At 43.1% G+C, this 17,766-nt stretch overlaps 1 protein-coding gene across 1 annotated transcript; it reads left to right on the forward strand.

The window, feature by feature from the left end:
- The first annotated feature begins 226 nt into the window (after positions 1–226).
- Positions 227–17,496, forward strand: ppl (periplakin). Its single transcript, XM_017458424.2, has 22 exons — positions 227–490; positions 4,498–4,588; positions 5,005–5,159; positions 5,975–6,095; positions 6,220–6,342; positions 6,566–6,607; positions 6,852–7,013; positions 7,796–7,903; positions 8,253–8,348; positions 8,478–8,600; positions 8,774–8,920; positions 9,196–9,347; positions 9,640–9,743; positions 10,178–10,335; positions 10,709–10,887; positions 10,983–11,121; positions 11,287–11,480; positions 13,294–13,444; positions 13,577–13,660; positions 13,762–13,878; positions 14,244–14,336; positions 14,444–17,496. Exons 1-22 carry the CDS (start codon positions 432–434, stop codon positions 17,105–17,107), a joined length of 5,262 nt encoding a protein of 1,753 aa, XP_017313913.1. The 5' UTR covers positions 227–431; the 3' UTR covers positions 17,108–17,496.
- The last annotated feature ends 270 nt before the right edge of the window (positions 17,497–17,766 follow it).

The following is a 17,766-nucleotide window of genomic DNA, read 5'->3' on the forward strand; positions in this document are numbered from 1 at the left end:
TTGGTTGGTTTGTTTGCTGTTTATTCTGATTTTCACTGCATTGTTCTTGTTGTTGTTGTTGTTGTTTTCTGGAGTAGCATTTTACCATTACATTGTAGATTTTTTGTCTCACTTTTTGGTTTACCCTGATGCCTAGTGTGCACGAAACCCCGCCCACTCTACTACCACTGAGACCCGCCCACATAGGTGGGCGTTTCCCTGTGCACTGTAAAACAGTCCCAGTGCAGGTGTGTGTGTGTGTGTGAGAGAGAGACAGACAGCTGCAGGTGTTGGCTGGAACAGAGCAGCTGTGAGCTCTGGCTTTGCGTGTGTAAGAGTTTTTACCTGGCGACGGCATCCTTCAGTGTGTGTAGAGAAACTTTCAACTTTAAACAGAACAGCACCCTAAAGGGCGGATTTTTACACATACAAGTGCTGGGAAATCTGTCAGAATGTTCAAGAGGAAGACCGCGAAGTCCAGCGTGACCCCCTCATCCACGTCCACTAAAAAGTGAGCAAGATATATTATTACTATTTTATTTAAAGCGTGTTTGTTCTGAGCTTTCGTCGACATTTCGGTCATTATTGTGTGTTGAGGGCTTCATTTGTTTATTTATTTGTGTGTGTGTGGGCTCGTGCCCCGCCCTTTATTTAAAGCCTACATTCACCATCCTTCCTCACTACACATTATTCTGTCAGCTTTGACTGCCATAGTGTACGTTTTATTTAGAAAAGTAAGCGAAAAAAAAAAAAACAGTTTTAGAGGTCAAAATGGCTGCACGAGCACTTTCTGAACAGCCAAACAGACGTGTATTGCTTGCCTTGATGTGAATTTGCTCCGCGCGCGAGCACGAATTTTCAAATATTTAAAATAACGGCTTTTTTTTTTTTTTTTTTTTTTAAATGCTAACTGTCAACTATCAACCGACTGATTATCTGACATTTAGCTAAGCTTTAAGCCTAAGGTGTGATATTTGTATATAAATAGCACACCTTAGGCTTAAGGATAAACTTCTTTCTGATGATAAAAAGCTAAAAAAATAAATAAATAAATAAAAAATGCTTGAGACACCCTCAGGAGCACAAAATCCTGTCATGAATTCTAGAAAAGCTCCACCACATACACCTTTTCAGGTAAAATATACACACTAAAGGTTGGGGGGAAAATAATAATAATTTCCCTTAATAGTACCACACTAGTGACTTTATTTCTGAGAATAAACCTAGAAAGGTAAATGTGGTGTAAAGGTGAAGCTTTAAAGGTACTTCAGTGGTCCTATAATGTACCCTAAAAGTATAAAGATGCATACTAAAGGTACAAAACATGCCCCCATTAATAATGGCACCCTTACAACCATGAAAATGCAGTTTGGTACATTTATTTTCCCAGAATGTACCTCCGAAGGTGCATGCGGTGTACCTTTTTTAATCAATGCTTTAAAGGTACATCAGTGGTTTTTAAGGACGTATAATGTACCTTAGAGGTATAAAGATGCATACTTATTGTACAAATCATGCTCCCTTGATGATACCACCCGAACTACAATGCAAACGTCCTGTTTGGTAGGCTACATTTATTTTATTCGTAAGGATGTACCTGGGAAAGTGTATGTGGTGTACCTTTAATGAAAGTTTTAAAGGGATGTCACTGGTGTTTACGGTCCAATTAAGTACCGTAAAAGTATAAAGATGCATACTAGTGGTACAAACATGTCCCCTGGATGAGAGAAAATGCAGGTTGGTACCTTTATTTTTGTGGTGTGGCTTTTTAATGAATGTTTTAAAGGTACGTCAGGGGTTTTTAAGGTCCGGTTATGTATGTTAAAGATACAAGTAGTGTGTGAATGTTCAGGAAATAGTTTCGTTAAATAGACAGTGGAGGTTTGCTACTGTGACACATTTTAATCTGGGTGTATTCATTAAGCCAACTGAAAATGAAGTGACTAATTAAAACAGGTGTGCTAAGAGGAGGTGTCCGATACGACGGCGTTCCAGGTCGTTTCACAACCTGTGCTTGGATTGAATGGCATTTCAAGGCGTGTGGATGTTTGACATGAATGTCATTTCTATGCATGAGTGTTTACCTGGTTGGGAGGTGAGGTGGAATTTGAACAATGTCTGCTTTCCATGCCCTTCCCATCGCACCTTACCCCGAGTTGCTCTTCTTGTTTAAGACCTTGAGGTGTCTCTTTGTTTTTAAATGGCCTGATTTTCTAGTTCCTGGGCTGGAAGGTCCAAGAAACAGTTCAAGTTCCGACAAGTAGTCTGGATGGGAGATTTGAGTTTAGCCTTGAGCATTCGCACTGCTTTTTGCATGCATGCAAAATGGCTTTTTATGAACTCTCAATGGGGTATTCGGTATATTTAGGCTTAGTAAAGACATTGTTGTGTTTCTAGTGAAGTTATGAATTAGAAACTGCTCTCGTGTTTGTACTGGATGTGCTTGAGCTCCGTGGGATGTGTGTTGTATTGTTAACGCCCACGTCAAAAACTTGTGTATGGCGTCCCATCCCACATGTGAATCAGATCAGTTGAACGTTGGACCTTACTTCCCGAATGAGACACACAAGAAAGGCCCGGCTCTCGCATGAGTCATGGTCAGCCGCAAAACTACAACTCATAATGCTCTCCGCATGCCAAGCCTCCACAGAGTTCTCTGGTGATTTTTTTTTTTTAAAGGACGTGCCCAGCAGGGATGTGGCTCGGGTATTTTGTTGAGATTGTTGTATTTGAAACAGATGTCAGAGAAAGGAAAATTTTCAGTTGCATAGCTTTCTGTCTAGGTCATCCATGAAAGTCGCACCCGATGCCGAGCGGTGAAAAACCTCACAAACTCTCTGAATGCGTTCTAACGAGGTTCACCGAGGTACGGTGGTCATAATCTGCAGAACAAAATATAGGCCTATGTTTCTTTCGATTCCACAGCATTTCTTCACTTTGCGTTGTAAAGTTTGCCGAAATAATCTTGAGCAAATCTTCACCAATTCAAATGCTGGTGTTGCTTTTATTAGAACTAGGCGTTCAGGCTTGGCTGGTCCAAGGAACAAACAAAACCTAGCCTTCTGTGCTAACATTGTGAGTTCAAATATTCTGCAACGTCCTTCAAGTAGTTGAGAGCTAAGAGCATTTCTCAAGAGCTCACTGTTAGCAATACTGAGACTTGAACTCTTACCCTTCTCGCCAAAAATCCCAGAACCTGAGCCACCACTGTGTGTTTATCCAAGAAACATGCGGTGTGGCAACAAATGACCGTGACCTCTCCCACTGATACTGCACCAACTCCCTGTATATCTGAACAACAGCAACATGCTGTGAAAGAAAGGAGACATGTCCTCAGCAGAAAGCTGTGATTTCTCTGGAAGTGATCATCCAAACATGGGATTGCGTAACTATCACAGAATGATTAAAACCCATTCATTACATCATGTGAACTGATGAGTGTTTTGAAATGAGTGTTCTCCAGAAACGTGCACCGCCAGATTTCTTTTCCTAGCGCCGTATAATCATGCTGCATTGTATGATGTCAATAATCACCAGTTATGAGGACATTCTGCCTGAAGCGCACTTCTGTTTGCAGATATGCACGCTGATGATAAGCTCGTGTAGGCAGCGAGACACTTTGCAAGTCAAAACGATTTCAGATGGTCTTGTCCATAAAGCTCCGCCCCCACACCCCATTGTTAGACCATTATAATTCCGATGCACGCTGAGAAGTTGTGAATTCTTTGTTGTGGTGTATTTTTCTTTTACAGAGATTTAGTATACGTTTTAGTTTCTCTCGGCTTCTTTTAGTTACATTCTGTCTCCGCTAAAACCTGTGGGAATTAATCCGGTCTATCCTGTTCATGTATGAAAAACCCGCATTGTTGTGTTTTGCGATCTCACTTTCCCCCGTCACCTTAAAGTCATTGAAACTCAAAGCTCAGGGAAATGAAGGCTTATCTCCAAGTATTAAAGGACTACAGTCCGTGCACTAGAAATCGGATGAGTGTAAAATTGTGCAGGTTTCACCCTCCAGGTAAACGTGGTGTTCGCTTCTTTTTTTACCTCATGTTAGGTCATGCCCAGCTGTGCAAAGTAGCTGTATATTAGACACTTGTTAACGCTCTAAAGATTTCCCTGTAGCGTAACACACTCCAATATCTGGTTTTGTGCATGAAAAAAGGTGTGGCAGTTGACTTTAGCAGCCGGTCATGTTCCCGGTGTGGTCTGATTCTGTTTCCTGTGTGTTCTGAGAATGAGGAGTGTTTGTGCATGCAGCACGATTCCTTTTAAAAAAAATAAATGCAGGTGTGGACTCGTTTCAGCTGACAGGTGAGCAGACAGAGAGTGGGTTCTGTGTCGTCTTCCTGCATTACATTAGCTGTCTATGAAGGCCAGTAATGTTGAGATCAGGCCCTGATTATATATATATATATATATATATATATATATATATATATATATATATAAATGATTTCACTTGCTAGTTTGTCGCTTTATTCCGTTTGTAGACTAAAACCTTTCTGTGTACCTCAGGGTGGATCTGACCACTCTGATCGAGAAGCTGCAGAAGAATGCTGACAAGGTGGAGAAGAACATCTTGGAGACGGAGCAGAATCTCAACAAGGTGACGCTTGAGTGACAACACAGCCTTAATATATTAATAATAAATATAAATAATGCAGATACACTGTGATTTAGAAAGGTACTGTGCGTATTTGGTGCCAGAGATCTAAACAATGTAATCGTACCCTCAAAATGGTCTTCAAAGTCCAGCCATGTACTTTAAAATAAATAAATAAATAAATAAATAAAAATTCTAAAGTTACTCTACATTCTCTAGGTCCTTTAACTAAATGTACAGAACAAGACATGCACGAGACATGACGTTTGTCTGAGATCGTACCAGCTAACGACAGGAATTAGAACATTATGCTAATATTTTCCCCTGGGTTTGATTCACTGTCAGTCAGTGTTAGCATCAATCCAAAGTGAAAGTTCCATCTAACCGTATGACTTTCTCGACGGCTTTTTTATTACCAGGATGTGCTCAAGATCAACGAGGGCAAGCCACCGCTATATCAGGATTCCACCAACAAGGCAATCGAGAACTCGCTGTACTTGCTAAACGGTCTGGATGAAGACGCAGCCGAAGCCAAGCGCCTGCAGCACCCGCAGGCCGAGATGATCGAGCACGAGTGAGTAGACGCGACGGAAACGCGCCAATCAGAGAGAGCCGCACGTGCTTAATGTTACAGTGAAGTCGGTAGACCGGCGATTTAACATCCACGTCAATCTAGATCCACCTATATTATAAGTTCTTAAACATGACAACATCTTAAATGAGCAAGGACACAAATACACAGAGAAAGCGGTTTATTTGCTGTCGTAACCGTTACATATAAGTGTAATCGACTAGCTACATTTGTTTTAGCCCAACACACTGTGTTCAAATGCAGGGTGATAATCATAAGTTCCCGCCCCCCCCGCCAAAACCAGTGTAACCGATCAGACCATGTTTTACACACCCAGTGTCGCTGTGAACAGTCGTGGCTCCGTTTCGGAAAGGATTTACGTCGGTTAGGATTTCAGTGTGACCAATTCAAGCTCCTACGTAAAAAAGAAAATAATGAAGAAACGATTGCAAGTAGTTTGAGAACTTGTGCCCATTCCTATTCATTATTAACCTCTGAGAGTCAACCTATGGCCAGTCCATCTCACTTTTTATTTTTTAACATCTATAAAGATTTCAGTCATAACTTGAACATCTGTATCCTTATTAGAAACTGAAACTGGGATTCTGTAGCCTATCTGATATAGCAGTAATTCCAGTAGTGGTCAGAGGAGGATGGGCTTCCCCTGCTGACACTTGGATCATCTTAAAGTTTAACATTTCCACCATCACCGTCTTGGCATTAAGACATTGATGTTTGCATCCATTTTTTAGATAGAATAGGATATGGACCAATACGCAATGTAGACTAATCACATTTTTATTGATATTTTTGTTAAGTATGATGCAGCTGCGCGAGCGTGTGAAGAAGCTGCGGAATGATCACAACCACATTTACCACCTGACACGATCCGAAGGGGTTCCCAGCGTCGACTGGGGCAAGATCATCGATGAGAAAACGGTGAGTGACCAAGACTATCTCCTTCAGTCTTTCTCTCTCTATTTACATCTCTTGTTTTGGAAATCAAGTCATTTACCAAGGAAAGCCAACTATTAATCTGGAAGGGTGTGTTGTGTTTATACAGGCAAATCTCAACAACAAAGGATTTGGACAAGACCTGCCCACTGTCGAGAATGAAGTGGAAGAGCACAATATCTTTCACAGTGAAGTGGAGGCCTTGGCTCCTTACATCGGTCAGGGAGACAAGGTGATTTAGCTGCATCGCTAATTTGCTAGCATCTCGTGTTATATTATCATTAGCCTAGCCTTGTATTCATGTATTCGAGATGTGTTCCAAAGCTGCTGCTTCTTCTTTATTACACAACCATAAACATGTCCGATTGTTAATATTTAACTAGATACCTCAAATGCAGGTTTGAAACAATAGACAACGGTGTATGACTCATCCGATTCTCCCGTTTGTGTTGCAGGACTACGCTAGTGGGCTGCAGCTAAAATACAACAAGCTCCTGGTAAAACTCCGCTGTTCCCTTTCGTTACCTTTCTCCTGTTGGATTTAATGTTGGATTTAAGCAAGCTCCCCTCCTTTTAGCTGTCATGAAACGAAAAGCTCTGTGAGCTCTGTGGATTTGAATAGGAAGTTAGTCTGTGTTTGGAGGATGTGTTCAAAATTTGCCTTTAATCTTTACCCATTCAAAGCTCCATTGTACATTTTGTGTATTTATTTTTAATTTTTTGCGTGTAATTCACACCCAGGCAAGCTCCACGGCTCGTCAGAAGAACCTGCTCAGTCTGAGAGACTACATGCAGCGCTGCACCAACGAGCTCTACTGGCTGGACCAGCAGGCTGATGAACGCATCATGTACGACTGGAGCGATGCCAACCTTGACTACCCGGCTCGCAAGAGGCAGTACGAGGTAACTCCGAGCGCTGTAACTAAATGAACACATCTCAGAATCATACATCACCCCTGCACATGACATGCGGGTCATAAAAAAAAAAACCCTACATACTCTACAGTGGCCTAGAATTGAGAATCCGTTCCCACGGCTTGTTAATACGTGAGCACATTGTATTCGTTCGTTCCCTTGTCTCAGGTAAATCATGGCCACGGTTTACCAATTCGTGCCCGCAGTCTCATAAATCCGTCGTCCTTTCACTGTGTAGTGATGAAGGAAATCTATGGCTGCTGTTATGGACAGTGTACTACACAAAGGTGTTTTAATTTATGTCATGTTAAACATATTCTCAAAATTCTGTTTAGCAAACTGATAAGGAGGTTTATCAACACGCATAAAGCGAGGCTTCAAGGGGGAGCGGACTGTACCGGGGAAGTAGCCTGTTTCACAAGGAGAGGGCAAGAGTATAAACGAATGAAAGAACATATTTACATAACGAATGAATAAAATGTGGCGGCTGCGATTTATTTATTTGTTTGTTTGTTTGTTTATTTATTTATAACCTGCATGTCATGTGCTGTCATAGCAACCTTAATAAAAATGAAAACAAACCCCGTTCATTCATTCAAGTTCATTTCCATGAAACCGTCACGTATTTGCATGCTTTCAATATTTACTTCCTTTTTTCCACGAAATGCAACTATGGTAAAAGTCCTTCTTCCATTATGTAAATCCGCTACAATAAAACTTAACTCATTACTAACAGTCCCTTTTTTTCCCACCTTATTCCACGTCTGTAGAACTTCATCAGTAAGTGTCTGGAATCCAAGGAAGGGACAGTCACTAAACTGAGTGACGATGGGGAGAAACTCATCACCCAGGGACACCCAGGAAAGAACGTCATCGAGGTACAGTCAGATTATTATTATTATTATTATTATATTTATTAATTCCCCCCCCCCAAATTTTCAAGGTAAGTTGAATTTTAAAACGATGTAAAGCAGGGCTAGGCAGTATGATGATATAATATCAATAACGTGATCATTTTCGCCAGAATGTACCATCTGCGTTCTGAGATATTGTGAATATTGTCTATAATATATAATCGTATCTTTATAACATTTTTCAGTTTTTTTTTATTTTTTTATCGTACCCGGAAGCAGATAGGGTTGAAACTGTTTTATCGTCCAGGCCTAATGTAAAGCGTACATATTTAGAAATCCACTTACTTATTGTTGTGTCGTGTTTCGTCTCCAGGCGCACATGGATGCTGTCCATGCAGACTGGAAGGAATATCTCAACCTGCTCATCTGTGAAGAGAATCACCTCAAGCACATGGATGACTACCACAAGGTGGGGAAAAGGCTAATTAATAGTGCGCTCGCTTTAAGAGCCGTACGAACACGGAAGTCACGGCGGTAAGGATGATTCGATAAGGCCGCGTGTCAGAGTTTTAAACGGATCGTTTTCTGCCGTGCGCAGTTTCAGAAGGAAGCCAGAGACACTCAGGACTTGCTGAAGCGCCTGGATACGGAGATCAACCAGAAGTACAACCCTGACTTTAAAGACCAGTACCAGTTGGATGGCTTGCTCACAGACCTGAATGTAAATATAGTTATTTCGGCATTTATTTAATCATGTTTGTTTTGGGCTGTTTTTTTTTTTTTTTTTTTGTAGAGGGCGTGTGTGCATAAGTGTGTGAGCACGTGAGTGAGCGTACGGACGTTTTCAGAGCGATCAGGTGGAGAGTCTCAAAACAGCTGTGTTTATTTGTACAGGACCAAGCGAAGGCCATGGATCACTTTGATGAGCGCGTGAAAGCTCTCCAGGACCGCAGCCTTCAGGTTCTGCCCTTGAAGTACCGCAGGAGTCCACCACAAAAGCTTCTTCCCATCGAGGCGTTGTGCGACTATGACACAGACGAGGTATTAAACACTAGTCCCCCTCGAGCCGTCTCTAATGCCTCTTATCAACAATTATTGGAAGATAGTAATGGAAAACGAGTGACACAAACACTTTTTTTCCCTCTGCTCTCAGAGTAGAGCTGTTTAGTTTACCGGACTTAAACCCCGTCTGGTTAAGCAGCGAGACTCGTATAAATCTCAGATTTTGCTGAGAATTTAGCAGCGTGTTTTAGCGAAACATATCAGGATTCCTATTAAGCTCCGTCTGATTGTTTGTTTATTTGCGGAACGCACAGGGTCAGATTCAGCGAGGAGGACGCTACACGCTGCTCAGGAACAACGGCGCCAAGTGGGACGTGAAAGACTCGGCCGGCCGCACCCTGGCAGCCCCTGGCGTGTGTTTCATCATTCCACCGACTGACCCAGACTCTGTCGCCATCGCCGATAAGTGAGTATTCCTCTTCCTGTGTAGCCCTGTGGACAGACAGCTATAATATGTCTCACGTCCTAAAGGGCTTTGAATGTTAATCCAAAATTGGAATGTACACAATGTTTGCGTTATTTTTGCAATTTGCGATTTAATCATGAAACCTTTTAATATCATGCGCATAACTTCTATGCTTCATAGAGTTAAAATCGCCATTTTATTTCCTCTCCATGCCTAAGTATAAGTATGATTTTTACATTTTTTTAAAAGAGTTTTAGGATGGACAGTATTTCTTTCTTTTGTCATGATACAGTCTCGTGAGCCAGCAGAAGGCCAACAAGCAGAAGGTTGCGAGCAGCAAAGCGGCGCTGCAGAACCGACTGGCCAACCTGAAGAAGGACAGCACGAGTGGGCAAGGTGTGTTCCTGGGATTCATTCAGACACAGCGTTAACTCCAATGTCACGGCATTAAAACAGGCTTCTGTTGTGTGTTTTTCATCTATACATACTGAAACACGAGTAACAGGGCTACGCACTGGGAAAAACATCAATCAGTAATGCATTTTTGAAAAAGCACTATTTAGAATGATTGTTTTTAGGAGAATTCGCTTCCACTCATTTTAAAAGAAACTCGACCCGTTTATGACCTAATATTGTGTGTAAACAGCGACAGGACGAAACACATAACCGTGACAGACTAGAACAGGATAGCGTCTTATCAGGATTCGTTTTGAATAAGGATTTAAATAGATCTCTCGGTCTCTTGCTCGCACACTTTTCGCTTCATACTTTCAAGTTGTTCTAACGGGATGTGAAGTTATTAAGCTGATTTCCTCGCACCTGAATCACAGATAAGCAGGAGCTGCAGTGCCGCCAGCTGATGGCCGGACTGGATAAAGTGGTGAACGACCTAGATAAGCAGGAGAAGGCCATTTATTCCCAAGTGCGCCCCCCTCTGGAGCAGAGCCGCCCCGTACAGGACAGCGCTGACAGGCTGCAGAACATGAGGGTAAGAAATGCGCCATTTTGTAAAATTACAAAATTAAAAATGAACTGAAATGTCACTATGTTCTTGTGAAACATAATATTTCAAGTTGGGTATTATTTATTTATTTATTTATTGAATTATTTCACAATATACTGACTCATATATTTATTGCTGCATTTATCCATCATGATGCTTATAATCATAGGCATTCAGTTCGAAATAAAATGGCATTCCGTACTTACATCACGGAGACACTGAGCTGTTGCAGTGCATCGTGGGAGTTCATGTGTTTCTCAGGAACCTCTCAGTAAATCTAAAGCAGTGACTTCGTCCAGTCTGCGCATTCAGATCGATTCAGCCGAAAAACCATTAACGTCAACTCGTTTATTTTTAGGACATCGCCTCCGTCGTCCGTAAGATCGAGCCAGAGAAGACCGCCAAAGTTCGTGAGGCTGAGACTTTCCTCAAATCCAACCCCAAGTGTGCCAGCGCTCCACAGCTCTCCTCCAAGGTCGACACGACTCTCAACAAATACGACAAGGTCGATCAGCTGCTGAAGTGTTCGAATGATAGGTATGTGCCGTGTTTCTGTTTGTTTGTTTGTTTATTTTCTGCATACACATACGAGAAACGAAGAGTAAAATGTCCTTCCTCGTTTATTTCTGTAGACTTCAGAACTCCAACAAACTGGAGAGCTCGATACAGAGCTGCAAAAACCTGCTGACACCCTACGAGAACAGGCTGGCCAGAGAAGAAATCGCTCCCTCTGACCCGACCTCTCTGGACAAGGCTCTGCGCGAGCTAACTGTAAGACACTGCTGACACACATCTCCACTTCTGCAGAAACTTGCGTCTGTAAAGCTCGGTTTAATGAAAATCCAAACGGAAATAATTATAAGCCACGTAGCACAATACTATACATCGTCCTGAATGATTTCTTAAGCTGTATGATTTATATTCGGTCCGACACAGGACATGAGCTCGGAGCTGAGGGTGAAGAAAACCATCATCCCAGACATGGAGAGTAATCTGAGGAGCTCTAAACTCAGCTGCGATAACATGGTGAACAGGGTGCAGGAGCACTGCCCTGACATCGACCGGCAGGAAGCAGACGTTCAAAAGCTTTCCAAACGCTATGACAATCTTCTCAGGCAGATCGACACCAGGTATGTTTTTCACGTTTATTCGTTACTTAAAAACGATCAGTATGCAACGCAAAAAAAAAAAAAAGGCTTTTAATTGACACCTGACACCTGAATTGAAAAGACACACCCACCATCCACTTTATTAGGGACACCTGAATTGAAAAGACACACCCACCATCCACTTTATTAGGGACACCTGAATTGTAAAGACACACCCACCATCCACTTTATTAGGGACACCTGAATTGAAAAGACACACCCACCATCCACTTTATTAGGGACACCTGAATTGAAAAGACACACCCACCATCCACTTTATTAGGGACACCTGAATTGTAAAGACACACCCACCATCCACTTTATTAGGGACACCTGAATTGAAAAGACACACCCACCATCCACTTTATTAGGGACACCTGAATTGTAAAGACACACCCACCATCCACTTTATTAGGGACACCTGAATTGAAAAGACACACCCACCATCCACTTTATTAGGGACACCTGAATTGAAAAGACACACCCACCATCCACTTTATTAGGGACACCTGAATTGAAAAGACACACCCACCATCCACTTTATTAGGGACACCTGAATTGAAAAGACACACCCACCATCCACTTTATTAGGGACACCTGAATTGAAAAGACACACCCACCATCCACTTTATTAGGGACACCTGAATTGTAAAGACACACCCACCATCCACTTTATTAGGGACACCTGAATTGAAAAGACACACCCACCATCCACTTTATTAGGGACACCTGAATTGTAAAGACACACCCACCATCCACTTTATTAGGGACACCTGAATTGAAAAGACACACCCACCATCCACTTTATTAGGGACACCTGAATTGAAAAGACACACCCACCATCCACTTTATTAGGGACACCTGAATTGTAAAGACACACCCACCATCCACTTTATTAGGGACACCTGAATTGAAAAGACACACCCACCATCCACTTTATTAGGGACACCTGAATTGAAAAGACACACCCACCATCCACTTTATTAGGGACACCTGAATTGAAAAGACACACCCACCATCCACTTTATTAGGGACAATTGAATTGAAAAGACACACCCACCATCCACTTTATTAGGAACACCTGACACCAGAATTGAAAAGACACACCCACCATCCACTTTATTAGGGACACCTGTCCAGGTGTCCCTAATAAAGGTTCCTAATAAGGTGTCCAGGACACCTGTCCAGGTTTAAATTTTTTTCCTCAACAAAGTTCTTTTCTGAAAGGTTAGCTCTTTTTTGTTCTTTTCTTTCTTTCTTTTTTTTTTTTTTACTTTGAAGACTCTTACTGAAACACAGTCCGCTCTGCTTTCTAAAAGCACCTGCCTTGCGTCCACTTTACGCATAAAATGTGTGTTGCTGCTTGAGAAATTTTAGATTATTTTTCATTTTTTTTCATTATTGATTGATTGATTTCTTATTTATTATATATCATTATTTAGGTTGAATCATAAATAAATCAGCATCATCATGATCATCAGATATTGATTTAACTGTTTGAAGCCATGTAACGAATAGTACAAGTGTGTTTCTTGTATGGAAATATGACACATGTATCTTTAACTTACTGCTTACTGTATAAGAGGAGCATGTTTAAGGGAAAGCTGTCCATGATGCGCTTGTACCCTAGGCCTTTTTGTCTGAGCCGTATTGTTTGAAGCCTGCTATTAGCTTTAAAAAAAAAAAAATCCAACTCAAAATCATAAACGTTCCAGTTTCAGAAGGTACACTTAGGCACACTTCTCGTGCGAGCTCGATGTACTGTACAAAATTTTGAAATGATTTTGTCGTCCAGGTCACAGAGTCTGCAGAGAGCTAAAACGTCCTACGGCAATTACCGTAATGATTACGACAACCTGAACAGCTGGCTGTCCCGTGTGCCGAACTACGAGGCCCACGAGACCGACACAGTCCAGCAGGTGGATGGAAAACTGAAAAACCAAAGAGTAAGTCCACTCTAATGACATCACCGCTTACAGTACACGTGCATATTTTATTTCTCTACTAATGCACATATTGTTTTAATGTTTTCGGCGAGCAAGTGTGACGGACCAATTTATTTTCCTTCCCGTTCGTAGAATCTGCTGTCCGAAATCGCAAGGAAGGAATCGGACTTAAACAACGTCTCGAGGAACGCGCAGCTCTACCAGCAGTCGGTCAAGGTGCGAAGCGATGCGGCGGAATCGCACAGAATTGTCTTTCGTAGTTTAGACAAGCTAGCGTGGTGACACCTCGACGTGTTCCTCTTTGTGGCTCTGTGCAGGATTACGAGAACGAAGCCGAGAGGTTCAGGTCTATTCTCGACCTTGAAGATGGCCTGGTCTCGCAGACGTACAAGAGGAGCCGACTGGAATCTCCTGCACTGAAAGTCAAGGGAGAGGTAAAATGATAATATTCTAACTATATAGTATATTCTTTTTCATGGGATCGTATACCGGATGAGACAAAGAACAACAGAGATAGTAAAAATAAAATTTGCAACTTCTCAATGACAATCGAGAAGTGTTTGTGAGACACGATGTATATTTGTCTCACAGTTAACGCTAGCATCGTTTCCGAGAGTTAAAGCTTAACCGCCTGTAATAAAGCATCATTTAGAGTTCTAATAGTAACTGAAAACTCCAAGTGAACTTGGTGGAATTTGGTAGAAACCATGTTTAATGATATTCCTTCTTTAATTGCCATTTCGAACCTTGATTTTGTCGTCTTTTTAAAAAAAAATTTTTAAACCAATGTATTAAACAGGAAGCAGCCATCGAGGCCAAATTCACAGAGGTCAATGCTGTGCACAAACAACGATTACAGAACCTTGAGTTTGCACAAAGTCTTCTCAATCAGGTACGGTATAACATCCACCAAAACACTGCAGTACAGCGTACAGATTAAAATTTTTCCCATGTCTTTTGGCTTGTCAAGTGATCATTTGTGAATTTATCGTTGAACAGCAAGCAGAAGTGCAAGTCATCCAGCAGAACGTTCAGTCCGTGAAATCTTCTGCGTCGGGAGATGATACCTGGAGAATTAAGAATCAGCTGGAGGAAGAGATCCTGAGACGGCAGCAGCTTGAAAAGGAAATCAAAACGATTCAGACCGACATCTATGTGCTGGAAGGACAAAAACCACAGGATACGATCGTCAAGAAGGAGCTGATCAAGAAGGTCCCTGATCCTCAGCTGGACGAAGAAATGAGCAGGGTCCAACAGAGGCTCTCGGACGAACGCAGGACCACTCGCATCCTCGAAGGCGAACTGGACACGCTCCGCTTGAAGCTGCGCGGCATCGAGACAGAAATGAAGGAAGGTGCTCAGCAGTACACGGTCAAAGAGGTACTACGCATCGAAAGGGACCGAGGACAGGAGGAGGAAGTACGGCGGCTAAGAGAAGAGCTGGAGGAGCTCAAGAGACAAAAGCTAATCAAGGACACCGATGTCATTCAGATCCAGAAGCATATCACCGTCCTGGCTGCTGAGAAAAACAAGGAGCAGGAAGTCATCAAGGAGGAAGAAGTCATAAAGGTGCAAAACGATCCTCAGCTGGAGTCCGAGTACAGATTGCTCATGGAGAGAAAGCAGAAAGAAATCGACAACCGAAAACAACTCGAAGACGAGCTCCGTTTCCTGCAAGAAAAACTCAAGCGTCTGGAGAAGGAAAAGTCCATGGCTGAGGAGAAGATCTCCATCCGAGAGGTTCTCAAAGTTGAAAAAGATATTGCTTTGGAGAGGGAGGTTGAGAGCCTGAGACAGCAGCTCAGGGAAGAACAGTCAAAGCGCATGTCTGCTCAGAGAGAGAGAGCCGACTTTCAGCGAAAGATCACAAGCCTCGAGGAGGAGAAGTCCAAGGTCATCATTCAGGAAAAAATGCGTGAGATCGTCAGGCCTGATCCCAAGGCAGAAGCAGAGGTCGCCAATCTCAGACTCGAACTTGTAGAAGTACAGAGAAGAGCCAGGGACACTGAGCTTCAGCTGAGGTCCACTCAGGAGGAGGTGGTGGTGCTGCGGAACAGAGGCCCACAAGTCGAAACCAAGGAAATCATCAAAGAGGTTATCAAGTACAAGATCGATCCAGAAACCGAAAGAGAGCTGGAGAGACTCCGAAATGAAATCGTGGACAAGACGCACATAACTGAGAAGTTCGAAATCGAGATTACCCAACTGAGGGATGAGATTCAGAGGTGGAAAGACACCAAACCCCAGGTGCAGACCAAAGAGGTGGTTAACGAAGTCCTTCAGTACGTAGAGGACCCTAAAACCAAAGAGGAAATCGAGACCCTCAAGAAGAGGCTGGCCGAGGAGCAGAGGAAACGCTTGGAGCTAGAGAGAGAGAGAAGTACCACTGAAGAGAAGATCAGGGTCAGGAAGATCGACTTGTCACAGGTCCGAGAGAAGGTTGTGCAGCAAGAAGTGGTGAAGGTGGAAGAAGACCCAATGCTGAAGTCTGAATGCCTGAACTTCACTCAGAAAATCAACAGTGAGTTGAAACAGAGGGAACTCCTGAAAGATGAGTTGGCCAGGCTGCATCGTCAGAAGGCCGATCTGGATCTCCAGCTGGAGGAGCTTGAACGTGAGCGCAGAGCCCGACGGGAAGCCGAGCTTGAAATTCAGAGACTGAGAGTCCGTCTCAGCGAGCTCGAGATCAGGGACAGAGAAAACCGAGAGAAGGTTACAGTCAAGCAAAAGGTCGTCCTGCAGCAAGACCCACAGCAAGAGAAAGAGCATTCTATCTTACGCCTTCAGGTCGAGGAAGAGAGGCACAAGCGCCTGCTCCTGGAGAAAGAGTACAACGCTCTGTTGGAGCAACAACATACGCTGGAGAGAATTGAGGTCCGGGAGAAAGTCGTTTGCACAGAGAAGGTCCAAGTCGAGAAAGATCCAGAGGCGGAGGTTGAGATCGAGAGGCTGAAGAGGAGCCTTGAAGAAGAAACGAAACGCCGACAAGAGCTGGACATGGAGCTCAGCACCTTCACCAGCAGGCTGACCGAAATGGAGTTCACGAACACAAAGTCGTCCAAAGAGCTCGACTACATCCGTGACGAGAGCAGCAGGCTTCTCCAGGAGAACCAGCGCCTGCAGAACGAGATCCGGAAACTCCAGGCCGAAATCCAGATCACCTCGAAGGAAACCAGTCAACTGTCCACGCCAATGGACAACAGCAAGAACCTGGAAATACGGCTAACGGCGCTGCAGAGAGAACTCCAAGACCTGAGACGCATCGCAGCCGAGAAAGATGAAGAAATCGAAAGGCTACAGAAGAATATGTCTGCCGTGAGGGTGAAGAGAGAGCAGAGAGAAAGCCACCTCCGCCGCTCCATCGTCGTCATCGACCCGGACTCGGGCAAAGAGATGAGGCCCGAGGAGGCGTACAAGCTGGGGCTGATCGACTGGAAGATGTTCGTCAACCTACAGAGTCAGGAATGCGACTGGGAAGAGATCACCGTCAAGGGTCCAAACGGAGAGTCGTCTGTTCTTCACGACAGAAAATCGGGCAAAAAGTTCTCCATCGAGGACGCCCTGCGGTCCGGGAGCATCACGAAACGCCAGCTGCAGCAGTACCAGAACAAAGAAATCAGCATCCAGGAGTTTGGTATCCTGGTTTCCGGGAAGAGTTATTAATGCCTTGAGAAATCTCTCTGTTTTACGTTTCATCGTTTTACTCGGTTAAGTTTTTTCTGATTAAGCACAAGTTCAGTTTTTCCTTAGGCTTTCCGAGTTGGGCTTTCTTAATGCACTGTATATTTATTTACATGTACCTGGGCTGATAGGGAGAATATTACCCAAACCTTCTTCTTCTTCTTCTTCTTCTTCTTCTTCTTCTTGATGGGTAGATATGTTCTGATATAGCAGGGACGAAAGCAAGTTATCTGACTGCAGTCTTCACTTTCACACATACCAGAAATATTTGCACTGTTATTGAAGATGAATTAGCACACTAATGTCGGTTTCCAAAACCAGAGTGTGTAATGTTTCTAAATAAAAAATATATATCTGGGTAAACTGGACAATTGTGTCTGTCCTTCTTTCTCTCGGTTTCATACGCACTGGGTTATTTTGACGTCCTGAGACTGGAGGGTTGGCCGTGTTAGCTCTGTCCCTGTTTTTTTTTTTTGCAGATATACACACATTTGCCCTGATTTTATTAGTACTTGTAGCCATTTTGCACTAATGTAGCACCACAGTGGTATTTCCTTGACACTTCCTGATGAGATCTTACCCGTGGCGTTTCATTAGTTTTGTACCCGAGCTACAAGGTTAATCCCTAAGCAATGTATAAT

Source organism: Ictalurus punctatus, chromosome 2, assembly GCF_001660625.3.
Source record: "Ictalurus punctatus breed USDA103 chromosome 2, Coco_2.0, whole genome shotgun sequence".
NCBI classification, from domain to species: Eukaryota; Metazoa; Chordata; class Actinopteri; order Siluriformes; family Ictaluridae; genus Ictalurus; species Ictalurus punctatus.

What these genes read in the sequence shown, in the direction of transcription:
- ppl (XM_017458424.2), top strand. Translation starts at nt 432, where the DNA reads ATGTTCAAGAGGAAGACCGCGAAGTCCAGCGTGACCCCCTCATCCACG. An exon ending in CGGAGCAGAATCTCAACAAG is followed by an intron (nt 4,589 to 5,004) that starts GTGACGCTTGAG and finishes TTTTATTACCAG; the next exon opens with GATGTGCTCAAGATCAACGA. An exon ending in GCCGAGATGATCGAGCACGA is followed by an intron (nt 5,160 to 5,974) that starts GTGAGTAGACGC and finishes ATTTTTGTTAAG; the next exon opens with TATGATGCAGCTGCGCGAGC.